This window comes from Capricornis sumatraensis, chromosome 23 (genome assembly GCF_032405125.1).
Source record: "Capricornis sumatraensis isolate serow.1 chromosome 23, serow.2, whole genome shotgun sequence".
NCBI classification, from domain to species: domain Eukaryota; kingdom Metazoa; phylum Chordata; class Mammalia; order Artiodactyla; family Bovidae; genus Capricornis; species Capricornis sumatraensis.
Window position 1 is genome coordinate 46,802,156 of NC_091091.1, and position 19,552 is coordinate 46,821,707.

The following is a 19,552-nucleotide window of genomic DNA, read 5'->3' on the forward strand; positions in this document are numbered from 1 at the left end:
ATGTGCATGGATTCGTCAAAGCTGCCTGCTTTATTAAAGCTGGAGAAAAGATCAATCTTGCTGCCAGGGAGATGCGGTCCTGTCCTTCACCTTCGAGCTCTTTATGCCTCCTGTACCAGCCTCGCACTCCTGTGTCTTACTTGATTATTAAAACGGCATTTTTATCATCTTTATCCAGGAGGCCTAACTCTCATGAGGGATATATGCTCAGATCTTTGCTCATCCTCCCTGTTCTCAAATACTTGTGAAGACGCATCACTTTCCACAGAGAAGATGGTGAAGCGTAACTGAGCAATGTAAGGCAAGCATCCTTGAGCCCCGCCCAGCACTCAGCCAGCACTGGGAGCAGGGATGCTGTGTGGAGAAGCAGGGGACGGAGCTGGCTCCCTTCTCCTGCGGTCCCTGCATCAACCTCATCTCTGGACGAGGGGCCGGTCGCCGTAGAGCTTGAGACATCCATCAGGTCCCTCCTGGTGATCCAGACCGAAATGGCGAACGTGCTACAGCTGGGGCTCCCCTGCCCGTTACCTTTCTGAACCTCGGGGTTTAATTTGAATCAGTGTAAGACCTGAGAGAGGGAGTTTGGTCAGGGCAAGAGAGGCTTGGACACTGATGGAGATCAGCCTGGCTTTCACCACTCGTACTGTTCAAGAGATACCATTCCAGACTGGGAAGCAATTGCTTGGCAGTTGCAAGGGTCTTTAGAGGGTGTGTTAGTAACTGACAGCACCTGCCTGGGACCCGGCTGTCACCTCCTTTGGGCCTCTGGCCTCCCACCTTGCTGTGCTTCAGTCTGAACACCTGGAGGCAGGGGCTGGGGTGTTGGTGTCCTCAGGGTCCTCCCTGCAAAGCTGTACTCCCTGCTACCCCAGACATGTGCTCCACTGGGAGGCAGCTCATACCCCTGGACAGCGAGCATCCGCCCAGCCTGGGGAGGAAGCATCTGCACTGGATGGAGCGCAGTATTCCCTCCCCGATCCTCCTCTCCTGGCAAATCCTGGGAGGATGGTCTTCCCAGTCATCACGCGGCCAACCACCTCCTTGCCTGGCCTGGGCTGCTGGGGCCCCTCTGTCATTCCTAGGGGAGCAAAATGGGGATGAAAAACAGCTCTCTGAGCCTCAAAAGGAAGCACACCTTACTGGTGCTCAGATCGTGTGCCCCTGGGGTATTTTGGGGTGCCAGCTAGATATCGAAGGGTGGCCGGGTCCCTGCTCACTGTATCTTGGTCGTGGGTGCAGACCCGGGCGGAGAGCCCTCTCTCTCTCACTCACAGAATTTACCCATCCCAGTTGCTGGGCAGCGCTGCATTCACCTTGGAGGACCGGCTTGTCCACGGAGGAAGGGCGGTAACACTGCCCACTCTGATCAGTTTCTCCACGTGTACAGCCTCCTGGCACCTGTCCGACTGGGATGTTCCCAAGGTTGACTTCTCCAAGGGGAGCTGCCGGGTTTGTTTATCTTTCTTGGTTGCGATGGTCACAGGGTCTGTAGTCCTTTCCTCCTGGAAGTGACAGACAGGTGCTTCGGGCACACAAGACTGATGAAAGGTGGCACCAGCTGGGGCTGTTGAGGTACCAGCGCGATCTCTGCCTCCAGAGTCACAACTCGGTCATCCGTAATCAGAGATTTCTTCCCATGTCAGCTGACACGGGGACACACGGGGCAGGCGCCGATCCACAGCTGTGACGCTGCAACACTGTGGGATAATTTTGCAAATTATTATTTTTAATATAATCAGCCTTTTCCTTAGGCAATAAAGGGAAACATTAAATTGCTCACAACCTAATAAAGGTTTATCTTCTGAAGCATCAAATTCTGTTTATTCATGAAACACACACCCCCTCTGCTGACCCACTGGGAAGAAAATTAGCATTTATTTTCCCTGGATAAACAAAAATGGGCTGGGGCGGGGGGAATGTTTGTTGACATCTCTTGGTGTTAAGTCCTTCCTTACATTGAAAATGATGAAGAAGGATGGGAACTGGGAGCTCCACGGAAGAGGCCTTCCCGGGTCTGATTGCCTAGGACTCCAGGGCTTCATTTAACATGTGAGGCCTGTTTATTGTGTGCCGGGCTATGCAGTTTCATCTGGTGTCTGGTGCCTAGATGCTAATGATATGCATACAAAGCAAACTGCCCCTCGGGCCCAGGGACCAGGTTCTCTTTCTCCTGCCGTGAGAGGTGGAAGAAAGGAAAGGAATTTCTCTGCACCATCTCCCACACGTTCCCACAGAGGAAAGGCCCTTATGTGATCCGTGGTGATGGGAAAGTGAGGTTTTCAGCTGATTTCCTCCTCTTGCAATTCCTTTTGGGGGCAGAAGAAGTTGATGCTTCGACACCCTTTTTATCGGCCACAGGGATGGGAGACTCGCGTTGCTCGTAAAAATAATCCAAGTCTGGACTTGCCTGGCGGCCCAGTAGGTTAGGGCTCTACGCTTCCAGGGCAGGGGTCACAGGTTCAAAAACCTGACCGGGGACCTAAGAGCCCTCGTGCCGCATGGTGCAGCCAGAGATAAAAATGAATAAAGACAGTCCACGCCTGATGTTCCAGTGCTGCGCGAGTGACTCTGCTTTTCCTGTCGCTGGTTTCAGGTACGGCGATATGCGGCGGCAGATTGGCTTCGAGATCAGGGACATGTGGTACAATCTTGGTGAGTAACTGGGATTTCAGGGCATCGCGGTGAACCTCGTGGGTCCATGGTGGGCAGTGACACTGGCCCCGCCTGTCAGCTTTGCGGTATCTTAAAAATCCGAACAACTCCTGGAGTAGGAGATGGGAGACCACAGTAAAGGGAAGCAAATCTGATTGTGGAGGAGACAGAAAAGTCAGCAGCGTGCCCTCTCGTGTCAGGCGAGTGCAGCTCTGCCTCGGAACACTTGCTCCTGGGTGTCACTACCGTTTCCTTTTTTTCCATGAATCAAACCATGTAGCTCATCCTACTGGTATGCCCACCATCACTTACTGACTTCAGTTTCACATAATATACCTTCAGAGGGGTTTATTTGCCAGCTCAAAACGGGGCTCTGTCTTTCCGTGGCGGTAGGATGAGTACTTGTGCAGTCAAAACAACCAGGGCTATGTGTGTTTGAGATAAGAAATGAGCATAGGCCTTTCTCACTATAAATTCCCTCTCAGTGTTGCTTTTGCTGCCTCGCCAAGTGTTGGTATGTTGTGCTTTCATTTTTCGTTTGTCTCAAGATAATTTCTTATTTCTTCCTTGACCCATTGGTTGTTCGGGAGTGTGGTTTTAAACGTCCATGTGTCTGTGCGCTTTCCAGTTCTCCTTCTGTTTCTGACGTCCAGCTTCACTCTGTTGTGGTGGGAAAAGACACTTGGTATGATCCCAGCATTCTTGGACTGGCTAGTGGCTTTGTGGCCTGACATGTGCTGCTTGTGCGCTTGAGAGAACTGTGCGCGCTGCTGCATCTGCTGGGTGAGATGTGCTGTTGGTGTCACTTAGGTCCATGATCCGTGGTGCTGGCAAGAAAAATCTCCACTAAACAACCCAACGTTACACTTCAAGGACCTTCAAAAACAAACAAAATCTTAGAGTCTGCAGAAGGAAGGAAATAATAAGGATTCGGGCACAAATAAACAAAATAGAGGATAGAAAAATTCAATAAAATTAATTAAGAGTTGGGGTTTTGAACAGATAAACAAAATTGATAAACCTTTAGCTGTATTACTAAGGAAAAAAGGAAAGGAGACACAAATAAATAAAATCACAAGTGAAAAAGAAAACATTAAAACTGATGCCACAGAAATAAAAAGGATCATATGAGACAATATGAACAATTATATGCCAACAAATTGAATGATCTAGTGGAAATGGATAAATTCCTAGAAACATACAACCTACCAAGACTGAATTATGAAGAAACAGAAAGTCTGAACAGACGAATAATGAGTAAAGAGAATCATCTTATAACAGAAACAAGTCCAGGACCAGATACCTTCACTGGTAAATACTAGCCAACATTTTAAAAAGAATGAATGCCAGTCCTTTTCAGACTTTTTCCAAACATTGAAGAGGAGAGAATACTTCCGAACTCATTTCATGACATGAGCATTACCATGATGCCAGAGTCAAAGAACGCAAGCTAGAGGTTGCCATCTCTGATGAACACGGATGCAGAAATCCTAAACTAAATGCTAGTAAGCCAAATTCAACAGCACACTGGAAGAGTCATACCCCGGGATCAGTGGGGTTTATCTCTGGGATGCAGAAATGATTCAACACATGAAAATTAGTTAAAGTGATATACTACATTGACTGAATGAAGGATAATAAGTAAGATTATCTCAATAGATGCAGAAAAAGCATTTGACAAAATTCAAAATTCTTTTGTGCTAAAAACTCAACAAACTTGGTATAGAAGGAATGTAACTTAATAAAGGAAATATATTGTCAACTGATATCATACTCATTGATAAGGAACTGAAAACTTTTCTCTAAGGTTGGAAATAAGACAAGATGCTTACTCTCACCCCTTCTGTTTAATCTAATATTGGAAGTCCTGGCCAGACCAGTTAGGTAAGAAAAAGCAGTAAGAAGGACCCAGATCAGAAAGGAAGAAGTACAATTATCTGCTTGCGGATGATATGATCATACATGTAGAAAACTCTAAACACTCCACCAAAAAGGAGTAGAACTAATAAATTCAGGAAAGTTGCAGGATACAACATAGGAAAAAAAAGTTGCATTTCTATACATACTCTCTGTAAAAGAAATTAAGAAAACAATCCCATTTATAATAGCATAAAAATAAATATTTAGGAATAAAATACACCAAAATCAACTCATAATGCACTGAAGTCTTAAACATAAGGCCTGAAACCACAAAACTCCTAAAGGAAACCATAGGAGAAGAACTTTTTAACATTGGCCTTGGCAAGGATTTCTTGGAAATGACACCAAAAAGTCAAGTAGTCTACGTCAAACTAAAAAGCATTTACACAACAGAGGAAGGGAACGGTAGAAGAAGAAGATAGCCTATGAAGTGGGGGAATAAATTTTTCAACCCCAGGTCTGATAAGGGATGAATGTCAACAATATTTGAGAAACTCCTACAATTGTATGGCAAAAATACAAACAAATGCAAATAAACCAGTTAAAAGATGAACCAGTGACATAAATAGACATTTCTCCCAAGAAGACAGACAGATGGCCAGTAGGTATATGAAAAGATGCTCAACATCACGAGTCATCGAGGAAATGCAAATCAAAACCACAGTGGGCCATCGCCTTACACCAGTTGGATGGCTGTTATTTAAAAACAAAACAAAACAAAAAAAAAAGATAAACACATGTTTGCAAGGAGGTAGAGACTTTGGGACTATTGTACACAGCTGGTGGGATTGTAAAATGGTGCATCTGCTATGGAAAACAGCATGGAGGTTCCCCAATAAATTAAAAACAGAAGGGTCCCATGCCCCAGCAATCTTAGTCCAGGTTGCTTATCCTGATAAACTGGAATCAGAATCTGGATAAGGCATGCAGTCCCATGTAACTGCAACCCTGTTCACAGCAGTCAGGTGCAGAAGAGACCTGTACGTCCACCGATGAAAGAACCGGTGAAGGAAACGTGGTGTGTATGCGTGTACAGTGAGATACTGTTCAGTCTTAAAAGAGAGAGAAGTCCTGTCATATGCAAAGGGAAGAAAGACCCTGAAGACCGTTGTTAGATGTGAAATAAGCTGCAATTCATGGGGTCACAAACAGCCGGACATGACTGAGTGACTGAACTGAACTGAACTGAAGCCAGTCGTAGATGGACAAACACCGCAAGACTCTTCTTATGTGCGGTCTCTAAAGGAGTCAAACTCCTGAGAGCAGAGAGCAGAGGGGTGGTTGCTAGGGGCGGGGGTCAGCCGGGGGAGCCATGGAGGTGCTGATCAGAAGCTGAAATGTTTCATTTTTGCATGATGCATGCGTTCTGGATATCCGCTGTTGTACATATTAACGTACAATTAACGACGCTGTGTTGTACGTGTAAAAATTGAAGAAGGTAGACCTCATCTTGTTGTACTCTACAATAAAAAAGAGAAGTAAAATGATGTTAGCACAATGAGAGCAATTTTATTAATAAGAGAATTAATATAACAAAGAAATTCTCTATTAAAATGTTAGCCAGTATGGTGCATGTGTGGGTGTGAGTCCTGGAGTTGCTAGGGGACCCCGTAAGCAGCTTAAACATCTAGAATCAAAGTACTGGCTCTCGGTGTGAAAGATCTTGGCTACATCCCCAACACACAGCCCTCCAGGCTCTGTCCTGTCCTCGATCTTCCTGCCATCCCTGGGGAGAACGCAGGCACCCCGAGTTCCCAGGGAAGAGACCAAGTGAGTCCCTCCCCAGCCCCCGTCCTGCCTTGACCCTGTCTGGCTGCCTGGCCTCTGTCACGTGACTCACAGGGCTTTCCTCACTTAGCTTTCTAGGCTGTAAGATAAAGAAGTTGGATGGAAGCTTCCAAGAGCCTTCCAAGCCTGAAGTTCAATAATTCTTGCTATATGTATATATATGATGATCTCAGTAGGGAAAAGCTCAGGCTGCTTGGATAGGGAGGAGGCCTTCTCATGATTCATTTTAACTGATCGGGCTCTGACGGGCGCATCTGTCATGCTTCCTGGCCGGTCAGAGACTTCGGGCCTCCCCCATTCGAGGGAAGGGCAGGGGAGGGCAGGCAGGGATGGAGGGAGTTGTTCCTGGCTGGACAAGTGGGAGCCGGGGGCTTTTCCAGATGCCAGGGTCCAAGTATGCTGTGGGTTCTGCTTTGTGGCTGGGCCGACAGTGGGCACCCAACATACTTCTGCACCAGGGCCCTCTCTGAACTCACCTTTCACCCCGGCCCTTCCTGAAAGAGTAGCAGCACCTTCTGAATTATCCAGTGTCAACTCTAAAGTCCAAACTGGGAGCTAGTCTGTTTTCCCTAAAAAGACAGTTCCAGGTGTGTTTTCAAATGCTTCTTTCCAAAATGCCTTGGTAGTCTTTTTATCATTTAGGATAAGAAGAGTTGGCCATCCTGGTAGATACTCAGGTTATTAACACTCTAACATGCATCCTTCTTGTTTGATTAGTAGTTGCTGTCTCAGCTCAGCTCACCCAGGACTGCCTTCTTCTCTCTGGCCTTCAACTGAAGGACCCTTTCCTGGCACAGAGGGAGCCTCCAAAAGCCAGCTCAAGCCCTGGCTGAGCAGACCAGTAGGCACTCCTGATACTTGGGTGGTCTTTCTTTTTTTTTTTTTTAACTCAAAATGTTTTCGAAGTCATCTCTCGAATCCCTGAGATTGATCACTGTTTGAAACTGACTGCTCACGTGCTCTGTGTGATCTCAGTGAAGCAAGGTGAGATGGCCCTGGGGAAGTCTGAGCTCCTCTGTGAAGCCATCTCCAGGTCTTCATGAAGGCTCCACTGGTCAGCACGGTGGGCTCTCTTAACATCACCTGTCCTTTTGCTCCAAGTAGGCAGAGTTGAGCGAGGAAGGAAGACTTTTGATTTGCAGTGTAAATGATGTCATTAAGAGAGAATGTGTCCGATTCTTCCCTGTCCATTGCTGATTGGAATACGGTGATTCACACATCTGAGCCGTGTTTGGCAACTTTTCACCTGGGACCTTTGACTCTGCAAAAGAAGCAGCCAGGAGGTCAAGTGTAAACCTAAACCATGCCTGTGATCCATGAGGGGCAGGAATATGGTACCAGAAAGAAATAATCATCAACCCACGTGATTGGGTTCCTTGTTTATAAAATAATAATTATTTTTGAACGTTTAAAGAATAATAAACATATCAGCTGCTCACAAGATCGGGCCCAAGCAGCCCCTCAAAATGACTAAGGCCAGCTCTGGGGGTCACCACAGTGAGGTCACTCCATGGAGTCACCTCCGGCCACCTGGCTCGCTCTTTGCTGTTGTGAATCTCACGTGTTGGATTGGAGCCTGCCTGCCAAGTGTCATTGCTGAGGCCACCACTCTAGATATTTACAACAGCACGCTTCAGTTTCCCAAGATGTACACAATCTATTTTCTACACAGTTTTTTTATAGAATTTTTTTTTTTTTCAAATGGATTCAGGTTTGGGACCACGTTGGCATCCTGATCTAGCCAGCTCCACCGAGAAAATTAAAAAAAATCCAAGTCAGATATATTCATCCTCTTAAAATTACTTATCTATCACCCAGAGCCAAATACACCCTGAGAAGACTTTTCCCTTGAATCTTGTGTGCCGTGTGCACGACTCAGAACCCGCCTCAGTACAGAGCAAGCTTCAGAGGAAGGATCCAGCGTCTCTGTTCCTGAATTTCATGCAAGTGCAGACAGCGCTGCCCCATGGGACTGAGCAGCATGTCCTGGTTCGTTTTTTTTCCTCCCATACCTGTCATATTTTGAGTGCAAAAGGAAAAATCAAAGGCAGACTCTCTCCCCAAAAAGGGGGGAGAAATGTGCTTATTTACCCAGCTCTTCAGTTATTTATCAAAGCGCGCTCCGTGCAGCAGCCCACGGAGCACCCCTTTCTCACCTCGATTTACATTTTGTTTATTACGTACAGCACCCTGGAGCCACAGTCACTGGGATCTGGCGGGAACAAATGTGCTAGACCAGAGATCTTTATCTGCCAGGCTGGGCCTGGGGTATTTGTCATGCAGAGATTCCCTTCGGGGTATCTTTGGAAACTTGGAAAAATTGTGTGTTTCCCATTAAAACCCATAATCAGTGGGGAGGAACCTGTTTGATGGGGTGATGGAAATTTTGGCTCTTGTCTACCCTTGTGTGTATGAAGATTTTCCCAGAATTAAACGATGTTTAACATGTAACCTCCCTGATTTCTGAACACTCATGATCATCAAGAGATCTTCCAGACACCCCGGGGGGAGGAGGCAGAAGCCAGCCCCTCCCTGAGACAGAGCAGTCTGGTTCCCAAAGAATAAGCTCCATGTTTTGTCAGGAGAAGAAAGACTCCCTGTGAGGTTTTAAGAATTGGGGAGTGGTAACCAGGAATTTTGGACCCAAATTTGAGCAGACTCCGGAAGATAGTGAAGGACAAAAGAGCTTGGAGGGCTATAGCCCTTGGGGGTCGGCAGAGTTAGACGTGACTTATTGATCGAACAACGACAACCAACCAGGAGTTTGGCAGAGGTGACCAGAGGTGAAAGAGTCCCATTGTGATCCAGTAATTACCATGTTCTTCCTTTGTCTCAAAAGGATTCAAACAGAAAAATAAATCCTCTTTTTCTTAAAATCTCCAGTTCAAGAATCACCTTGATCCCCATTGATTCCAAGCCTGATTTCATCATTAAATTTGAACAAGAGATGCTCCAGGGGAAATCCATAATGCAAATGCCAGAACAAGAAAAAAAAAGATGAATACTGGAGCATTGCATCCAGCCCTCTCTCATCTTGAGGACCATTGGTTCTCCAAGGCTCAACTCTAGGACCTCATTGTGGCTGAGGCTCATCACTGGTGCCCAGCCAGTGGGTCCTGCATTAATAGGAGGAGTAGGAGTGTTGTGCCCCGAGTCTGAGTCCCCAAAACTGAGAGAATAAGACGTCCACTGCAATGCAAAAGCATGAAGGGGTTTATCGCTAGCTAGGGCTCAAGTCTCATTCAGCGCAGTGGAGTCTTGACGAGAGCCCGGAGCTCTGAATCACAGCTACTTTCATACAGACGGTTCTTTGTTACTGTAACAGCATAGCTGATTGTTTAAACCGTGCGAGCGGGGGACTTTTAACCTCGCATCCCTATCCGGATTGGCTCTGGTCTGGCACGGGCGGGGTCTACGGGGATTTTTTCTGTTTGATCGAGCTACACTGTCTGCAGGAGTTCCCAGTGCCTCAGCTTTTCTAGAAACTAAACCTCAGGCCTAGCCTGCCCCTTAGAGCCTGTCCTGGCTTCAGTTTGGTCCTAACATTCCCCCTTGTCTTCAGCTACATAGAGGAATCTTCCTCTTTATTTGGGGGCAGGGCCTGATACTGTTGCCTCAGTACCATCAGTTGGACGGTATTGACACGGTCTTTTACAAAGGCAATAAGCTTAGTTATTATGCATGGACCAAAAGTAAGTATTAATAGTAGCACTATTAGAGGGCTCACCAGGGTGGAAATTAGCTTTGTTAACCACAGGGACTGTTGGAACCAGGACTTAAATTAATTTTGAGACATTTTTCTTTTTTTTTGATTTAGCCCGTTTTTTATCTTGGCCAGGGACTCCCTGATTATCCCTGAGTGGTTTACATAAAAACAACGTTTTTTCCCTAACACAGCACGTAGGCCCCCTGAGAGACTTCATACTCAAGATACTTTTTGGGAATTGGGGTGGAGGTCTCTTTCTTTCGTAACTTCTTCATGCTGTGCATGGGCGTAGGCCTGCCTAGCAGAGCAGAAGTCTCTCTACCTGATCTAAGTTGGGGTTTTTCACATCTGAAACCATCTTCTACCCTTGTAGTTGCAGTAATTTAGTTGGCCCCTCTCAGAGATGAAATAGACAAGGGCCAAACAAGAGACCTAACAGGATGGTCATCTCTGGTCCCTGGAAACAGAAGGCAACATTTGGGGTGAGGGTTGCAGGGTTTGTGACCCCTTCTGATTGGTTGGTGGTGAGGCAACAGAGCAGTGCTCCAGGAACCTTGTGTTTAGTCTGACGTTACCATCTTCCACCCGGGTGGGGGCTCAAAGACATTGTTATGCATGTTTCTTTGAGTGGGAACCAGGACTCTGGAGGCTGTACCAGCCTTTGATAGTTTCTGTTTTTGTATCCCCTCCCTTCCCTGATTAGCAATTGTTTGAATCCGTGCTTTGGAATTCAGGGAAGGCCAAGGAGGCTGAACAAAGTCTATATCCTACAGATAAGGAATGGAGAACACAGAGATCTGTACTCCAGAGCCCCACAGAGTCCCGCTCAGTTTTAATTTTAGGGAACTAGGCAACAATGACTATGATACCTTCCTGTCAAAATGGGGCACAGGACTGGCCCAGCTTGGAGCAATACAAGCTCTAATCTGAAAGTGCACCCATAGCATCACCTAGTTATTTTCCAGGATATCTGAACCGTAGCCACTCTATTTTGACTTTTAATTGTAAACTATTTTTTAATAGCCAAAGCAGATTTTACCATTAATGACATCAGTGTTTTTCTAGATATGAGAAGATGTAAGAATTGGGACTCATAAAATCTTCTCCTGAAAAGATCTAGCTATCTGATGGCCTGTTCTGCCAGTTTTTCCCAGAGCACAGAGTGCCTCATTTCTGATTTTTACCCTGAATTCTTTTCAGGGGCGTTGAAAGTCAGCAGTTGCAGCGGCCATGATTTAATCTTTGTAGATGCAGATAGCGAGTGTCAGTCTTCAATTGGCAGAGCCCCTTTTTGCTCATAAACTTGATCATGATTATGAGGGGGGCAGTTCATGACCATTTTATCCCATGGTGCTGAGAGTGTCCATTCTCAGGTTTGGCAAAGATTCTGTTGACAGGCCACTCAATGTGCTGTTACTGGATTAGGCCATAAAACAGTATCTAAAATTCTCTGGGCCACCTGTCTTATTAGCTTCTTGGTCCAAGAAAATATTCCCTCTTGTTGCTTCTTGCCATATCTAGAGTTACACTGTTATCATCATCGATCTCATATGGGACTATATATTATTTTATTAGAGGCCTCATACACACATTTGACAGTGTAAGAAACAGCAATTTTGTAAGACAGGGGAAATACAAATAACATAGCCAGCAGTATTAGTAAAGTCACAAGTAAGACTTATGTTAAGAACTTCCGTTAGATGTAGCCCAGTATATCTTCAGGTCATCTGACTTAGTCTGTCCTGTAGAATCTTTATCTTTTAGGGAAATTATATATTGGCACCATCTATAAGGCACATAGCCCAGTTTTTTAGTGTTACTAGACTGATTATCTTTAGTATGATTTATTTATTTATTTTTTTCAACAGAGGAGACTTTAAACCTAAATTATTGTAGCCTGGTATTATCTATATAAATCTATCCCATAATTGTGGGAGATTTTTTTCCGTTTTTGTGGAAACTTTTCTTGTTTTGATTGAACTTGGGTAGTAGAAAAAAGCTCAAATTTATAGCCAGAGTCAGAGCAGGCATTATTAATTGGCCCAGTGAGGGGATCCTATCTAGTAATACCCATAGTGACCTGAATATGACTATAATTTTTAAGTAAATTTTTTCAGGGCCAACCAGTTAGAGTCTGGTAGTAGAGAAATTTACCAAGGTAACCCAGAACTAGACACAGTTAATTGGCCACAAACCCAACAATTGGATTGATTTTTAAAACTAGTATAGGATCAGGCCTATGATAGAAAAGCATTTGACTTAAATGCAAAGGTCTAAGAAGTCAAGAAAACATAAATGATCATACGAATCAGGTCCAGCATCTCGGGGAAGCTGTCTCCCTCTGATGTCGTCTTTTCATCCTGGTGTAGTGTAGTTTCTCCTGATAAAAAAGTCCTTCCATCCAGGTTGGAGACAGTCCCTTAAATTATGTCTTTTTCCAGTCCTGGTTGCCGGTCATGAGGCATCTGATCTTCATCCAAAGATAGATTATTGAGATAAGCTTCAGAAACAAACTTAGGGTATTTTTCAAGAGGTTAATTAAATTTTACATCAATATCACATAATAGCAAAGAACTATCTAAGAGATGAGTCTTACTAGATGCAGACCTCCATTAACAAACTGGGATTTAACGTTTTGAAATATCTTTTTCTCCTTATAGTTACCCTTATTTTTTATTAAATATAACCAAATTAAGGCTACTTTATTTGCAAAATAGGTCTGTTCTCACTGATTTTGGTCTGATGATTTTTATAACCATAATTGATTATAGGCTTTTTATTTTGCTGAAACATTTATAGAGTCTCAGACTGAACTTTTAAAATAAAACAGGGCTGGGAAACTCACACCAAAGGCTTATCACAGATTCTGCCTAACAAATCTAGGTGAATTTTTCCCTTTTTAAGGTCTCAAGAATTTCTTGAGATTTTTGTATCCGTGAGATAACCTTCTTAACTCATTTGATGAACTTACTGGAAACCTAAGAACTCCCAATTTTTAGAGGAGTCAGAAAATATAATTGTTTTGTTTATAACGTTTAATTTTACCAAAGTATTGTCATAATTAGTTTGAAAGGAAGATTTTTCCTACTTCCTGAAAACATAAGATTCAAACCCATAATTTTTCAGATAGAAACCATAAAAGTTATGAGCATATTTACTGGTTCATTCAGTCCTTTTGCTAACTTTTGTGAAGTCATCAGGTTTTTCATTAAAATACCAGGACATATCAGAATGTTAAAAACTCCATATAATTTCTAGGATATCTGTATTAGTTAATTTACCATATATTATAACATGAGCAGATTTATTACTCATTTGATAATCTTTTCCATGTAATTTAACCAACCAAATAAACACAGTTTAATATCTCTCCTTGGGATGTTCCAGGGGCCCTCTGAAGCACCCCAAAGTTAGCTAGAGATATAAAAGCTCATATCTCATTTACATTTTTAGAAGTTTCTTCACTTGAGGTAATTTCCTTGTTGACAAACTTGTAACAGATATAATATTTAACTTATATTAATCCTAGGTACAATGAAAATATTCTACTTAACGTTAATTATTTTAAGACATGTCTATATTACATAGGTCAACAAACAAACATTAATATCAGGTATTTAACATTGAATATTTCCCAGTTCACATGAACCTGGAACTTATTGTTTAATTTAGAATTACTTGATTTGTAAGCACTTACCCCCCCCTTTTTTTTTAAGCCAAATAAATAGAGCTCATATACATATTAACCACAAAAATATTACCAAGACATATTTAGACAGACACAGTGCAAGATCTAGCTTTAAGTCTTTTTTTTTTTTTCCCTTTTTCCTCAGTGTCAGGAGTTAGAGATGGTCTAGATAAGTGTTCCTGAGAGCCCTGGTCTCAAGGCACAGGGAAAGAAAATCAAGTTCTAACAAAATGGCGGCAGTCTAAACCACATGGTGGCCAGACAAAGCAAAATTTTCTTCTCCAGGGGATCTTCTCAACCCAGGGATCAAACCCAGATCTCCCATATTGTATAGTCTCTCAGGAAACCTCCTATAGAGACACAGAACTTCAGATCTAAGTAGGAAAGGAAGCCAGGTTGAAAGAAGGGGGAGGAGGCGGGAGAGGGGGCCAAAGGGGTGGCCTTGCAGACGTCTCCTGCCACCTGCAGATACCCAGGCGTTACGGGACTTTTCCCTGGGCCTCCAGAGAAGGGAGGACTGGAACTCGGCCCTACCAGAAATCAGAACCAGAATTCGAGTTCTCTGCCAAGAGAAGGTGATCAGTCTCCAATCCTCAGCTCAGGCTCCTGCTTCCAGGACCGGGGGAGGGACTAGAAAAACAGGGAAGGATAGAAGGGTTAAGGAGAGGGAAGGGGAGAGAGGTCAATAAAGTCTCTTGTTCCTTACCAGTCGGGGCACTCTGGCCAGTTGTCCGCGTCAGGAGGAGACCAGGGACAAAAGGGTCCCAGTCGCGGCCGCTGGGTCTGGTCCATTGGCAGGCAAGCTGGCCCCTGAGTACCCTGAGTGGTCAGGATGTCAGTCTCGGCTTTTTCACCAATAACGATAGATTTTGTGCCCTAGATTTGAAATCAGAAAAATGGTCAGTCGTAAGGGACAAAGGAGTAGAAGTAGAAGTCGCTTGCCCCATGATTACAGAGAAGAACACAGGAGACAAAATGAACACACACAGAGCAGAGACAATGCCGGCACTCACACAGACACGACAAACAGATAACAAACACGCGTCGGCCGAGAACACGGCACTAGGTCTTCCTGGGCCCCCCGAAACTTTCTTTCCCTCGAGGTAATCTTACCAACAAGGCGTCCACAGAGCCAGCCGCCTCCCCAGCACAATGCCAGGCCTCGGCCTTACGCTGGTCTTAACCAGGGAACAGACCCCGCCACCTCCCCAGCACGATGCCAGGCCTCGGCCTTACGCTGGTCTTAACCAGAACTAACACCGGTGTTCAGATATCTCTCCTCCTAGTGAGGAAACCCCTTCTGCCGGGAGAGTGTTATTCTTCCCAGTTAAAGGGATCCTGGATGAGCCCCCAAATGTTGTGCCCAGAGTCCGAGTCCCCAACACTGAGAGAATAAGACGTCCACAGCAATGCAAAAGCATGAAGGGGTTTATTGCTATCTAGGGCTCAAGTCTCATTCAGCGCAGTGGAGTCTTGACGAGCACCCCGAGCTCTGAATCACATCTACTTTTATACAGACAGTTCTTTGTTCCTGTAACAGCATAGCTGATTGGTTAAACCATACGCGCCCATGGGACTTTTAACCTTGCATCTCTACCCGGATTGGCTCAGGTCTGGCGCGGGCAGGGGGCTATGGGGATTTTTTCTGATTGGCCGAGCTACACTGCCTGCGGGAGTTCCCAGTGCCTCAGTTTTTCTAGAGACTAAACCTCAGGCCTAGCCTGCCCCTTAGAGCCTGTCCTGGCTTCAGTTTGGTCCTAACAGGAGATTATTACTGTAACAATTACAGTGAAATTGGAGACGCCGTTGTTCTTGGAACATACTTTTCCAATCCCTGCGTTCACAACCACTTGTTACTATCATATCCTCTCCTCCCAACCTGGAGCAGTAAAGACTGTCGGTACCAGAGTCCGCTGTGAAACTGCAGTTGTGCGTGATGAGCACCTCTCTGTCAGCAGCATCTGTCTTCTGAAACACTGGCTCTGGCATTTTTTTAGACAGAATACAAGAGAAATGACACCCGAGAGACAGAATATAATAGCATTTTTGAGAGAATGCTTTGCCTCAGTTACATGCCTTTCAGAAACAGTAAGCTTTGGGGGAAGTGATGAAAATCACATTATATTAGAGCTTTAGTCAAAGTATTATTTATTTAGTAGAGGTTAATAAGATTTTTAAAATAAGATTTTAGTAGTATTCAGATTCTTTGTTGAATGTCACATTTTGTGTATATGTCCACGCAGTACAAATTTCAGAATTCGTTTCATTTAGGCCACTAACTTCTGCTTTATTGACTATGCCAAAGTCTTTGACTGTGTGGATCACAATAAACTGTGGAAAATTCTGAAAGAGATGGGAATACCAGACCACCTGACCTGCCTCTTGAGAAATCTGTATGCAGGTCAGGAAGCAACCGTTAGAACTGGACATGGAACAACAGGCTGGTTCCAAATAGGAAAAGGAGTACATCAAGGCTGTATATTGTCACCCTGCTTATTTAACTTCTATGCAGAGTGCATCATGAGAAACATTGGGCTGGAGGAAGCACAAGCTGGAATCAAGATTGCCGGGAGAAATATCAATAACCTCAGATATGCAGATGACACCACCCTTATGGCAGAAAGTGAAGAGGAACTAAAAAGCCTCTTGATGAAAGTGAAAGAGGAGAGTGAAAAAGTTGGCTTAAATAAAGCTCAACATTCAGAAGACGAAGATCATGGCATCCAGTCCCATCACTTCATGGGAAATAGATGAGGAAACAGTGGAAACAGTGTCAGACTTTATTTTTGGGGGCTCCAAAATCACTGCAGATGGTGACTGCAGCCATGAAATTAAAAGATGCTTACTCCTTGGAAGGAAAGTTATGACCAACCTAGATAGCATATTCAAAAGCAGAGACATTACTTTGCCAACTAAGGTCCGTCTAGTCAAGGCTACGATTTTTCCAGTAGTCATGTATGGATGTGAGAGTTGGACTGTGAAGAAGGCTGAGCGCTGAGAAATTGATGCTTTTGAACTGTGGTGTTGGAGAAGACTCTTGAGAGTCCCTTGGACTGCAAGGAGATCCAACCAGTCCATTCTGAAGGAGATCAGCCCTGGGATTTCTTTGGAAGGAATGATGCTAAAGCTGAAATTCCAGTACTTTGGCCACCTCATGCAAAGAGCTGACTCATTGGAAAAGACTTTGATGCTGGGAGGGATTGGGGGGCAGGAGGAGAAGGGGACGACAGAGGATGAGATGGCTGGATGGCATCACTGACTCGATGGACTTGAGTTTGAGTTAACTCCGGGAGTTGGTGATGGACAGGGAGGCCTGATGTGCTGCGATTCATGGAGTCGGTTGCAAAGAGTCGGACACGACTGAGCGACTAAACTGAACTGAACTGATGAGGATTATATGTTTTGTTAAGGGTCTTTATTTATAATAGCCAAATTCGTTTAACAGTTCTCTTTTCTGAAATCTGCAGTAGCTGAGTTCTAAGAAAAGCTAAATTATTTATTGTATCCATTCCATTTCCAGTTTATGTAAAAATATTAGTAATATTGATTAACTCTGGGTAAATTACAAGTCTTAATAACATAATGTTGCAAATAATTCATTCAAGAATTTAACTCTTATGCATTCTTCTATTTTTTTTTCTTTTTCATTTTTTATTTTATTTTTTTTTAATTTTAAAATCTTTAATTCTTACATGTGTTCCCAAACATGAAACCCCCTCCCACCTCCCTCCCCATAACATCTCTGTGGGTCATCCCCATGCACCAGCCCCAAGCATGCTGTATCCTGCGTCAGACATAGACTGGCGATTCAATTCTTACATGATAGTATACATGATAGAATGCCATTCTCCCAAGTCATCCCACCCTCTCCCTCTCTCTCTGAGTCCAAAAGTCTGTTATACACCGCTGTGTCTTTTTTCCTGTCTTGCATACAGGGTCGTCATTGCCATCTTTCTAAATTCCATATATATGTGTTAGTATACTGTATTGGTGTTTTTCTTTCTGGCTTACTTCACTCTGTATAATCGGCTCCAGTTTCATCCATCTCATCAGAACTGATTCAAATGAATTCTTTTTAACGGCTGAGTAATACTCCATTGTGTACATGTACCACAGCTTTCTTATCCATTCATCTGCTGATGGACATCTAGGTTGTTTCCATGTCCTGGCTATTATAAACAGTGCTGCGATGAACATTGGGGTACATGTGTCTCTTTCAATTCTGGTTTCCTCGGTGTGTATGCCCAGCAGTGGGATTGCTGGGTCATAAGGTAGTTCTATTTGCAATTTTTTAAGGAATCTCCACACTGTTCTCCATAGTGGCTGTACTAGTTTGCATTCCCACCAACAGTGTAGGAGGGTTCCCTTTTCTCCACACCCTCTCCAGCATTTATTGCGTGCAGATTTTTGGATCGCAGCCATTCTGACTGGTGTGAAGTGGTACCTCATTGTGGTTTTGATTTGCATTTCTCTGATAATGAGTGATGTTGAGCATCTTTTCATGTGTTTGTTAGCCATCTGTATGTCCTCTTTGGAGAAATGTCTATTTAGTTCTTTGGCCCATTTTTTGATTGGGTCGTTTATTTTTCTGGAATTGAGCTGCATAAGTTGCTTGTATATTTTTGAGATTAGTTGTTTGTCAGTTGCTTCATTTGCTATTATTTTCTCCCATTCAGAAGGCTGTCTTTTCACCTTGCGTATATTTTCCTTTGTTGTGCAGAAGCTTTTAATTTTAATTAGATCCCATTTGTTTATTTTTGCTTTTATTTCCAGAATTCTGGGAGGTGGATCATAGAGGATCCTGCTGTGATTTATGTCTGAGAGTGTTTTGCCTATATTCTCCTCTAGGAGTTTTATAGTTTCTGGTCTTACATTTAGATCTTTAATCCATTTTGAGTTTATTTTTGTGTGCAGTGTTAGAAAGTGATCTAGTTTCATTCTTTTGCAAGTGGTTGACCAGTTTTCCCAGCACCACTTGTTAAAGAGATTGTCTTTACTCCATTGTATATTCTTGCCTCCTTTGTCAAAGATAAGGTGTCCATATGTGTGTGGATTTATCTCTGGGCTTTCTATTTGGCCACAGCAATCAGAGCAGAAAAAGAAATAAAAGGAATCCAAATTGGAAAAGAAGAAGTAAAACTCTCACTGTTTGCAGATGACATGATCCTCTACATGGAAAACCCTAAAGACTCCACCAGAAAATTACTAGAGCTCATCAATGAATATAGTAAAGTTGCAGGATGTAAAATCAACACACAGAAATCCCTTGCATTCCTATACACTAATAATGAAAAAGTAGAAAAAGAAATTAAGGAAACAATTCCATTCACCATTGCAACAAAAAGAATAAAATACTTAGGAATATATCTACCCAAAGAAACTAAAGACCTATATATAGAAAACTATAAAACACTGATGAAAGAAATCAAAGAGGACACTAATAGATGGAGAAATATACCATGTTCATGGGTTGGAAGAATCAATATAGTGAAAATGAGTATACTACCCAAAGCAATTTACAAATTCAACGCAATCCCTATCAAGCTACCAGCCATATTTTTCACAGAACTAGAACAAATAATTTCAAGATTTGTATGGAAATACAAAAAACCTCGAATAGCCAAAGCAATCTTGAGAAAGAAGAATGGAACTGGAGGAATCAACTTGCCTGACTTCAGGCTCTACTACAAAGCCACAGTCATCAAAACAGTATGGTACTGGCATTCTTCTATTATATGTTGGAAAGAAATGATATAAATTCTAATGGAGTGAAATAAAAATAAATCAGAAATTCTGAA

The 19,552-nt window shown here is 43.5% G+C and overlaps 1 protein-coding gene across 2 annotated transcripts in view; it reads left to right on the forward strand.

Annotated features, from left to right (window-relative positions):
* Window positions 1–19,552, forward strand: part of DOCK1 (dedicator of cytokinesis 1) — a 564,920-nt gene that overhangs the window by 455,648 nt on the left and 89,720 nt on the right. For both annotated transcript variants that reach the window (XM_068961248.1, XM_068961249.1), the window contains exon 32: window positions 2,594–2,652. In XM_068961248.1, coding sequence (XP_068817349.1) covers window positions 2,594–2,652 — 59 coding nt within the window. The remainder of the gene's footprint in view (window positions 1–2,593; window positions 2,653–19,552) is intronic.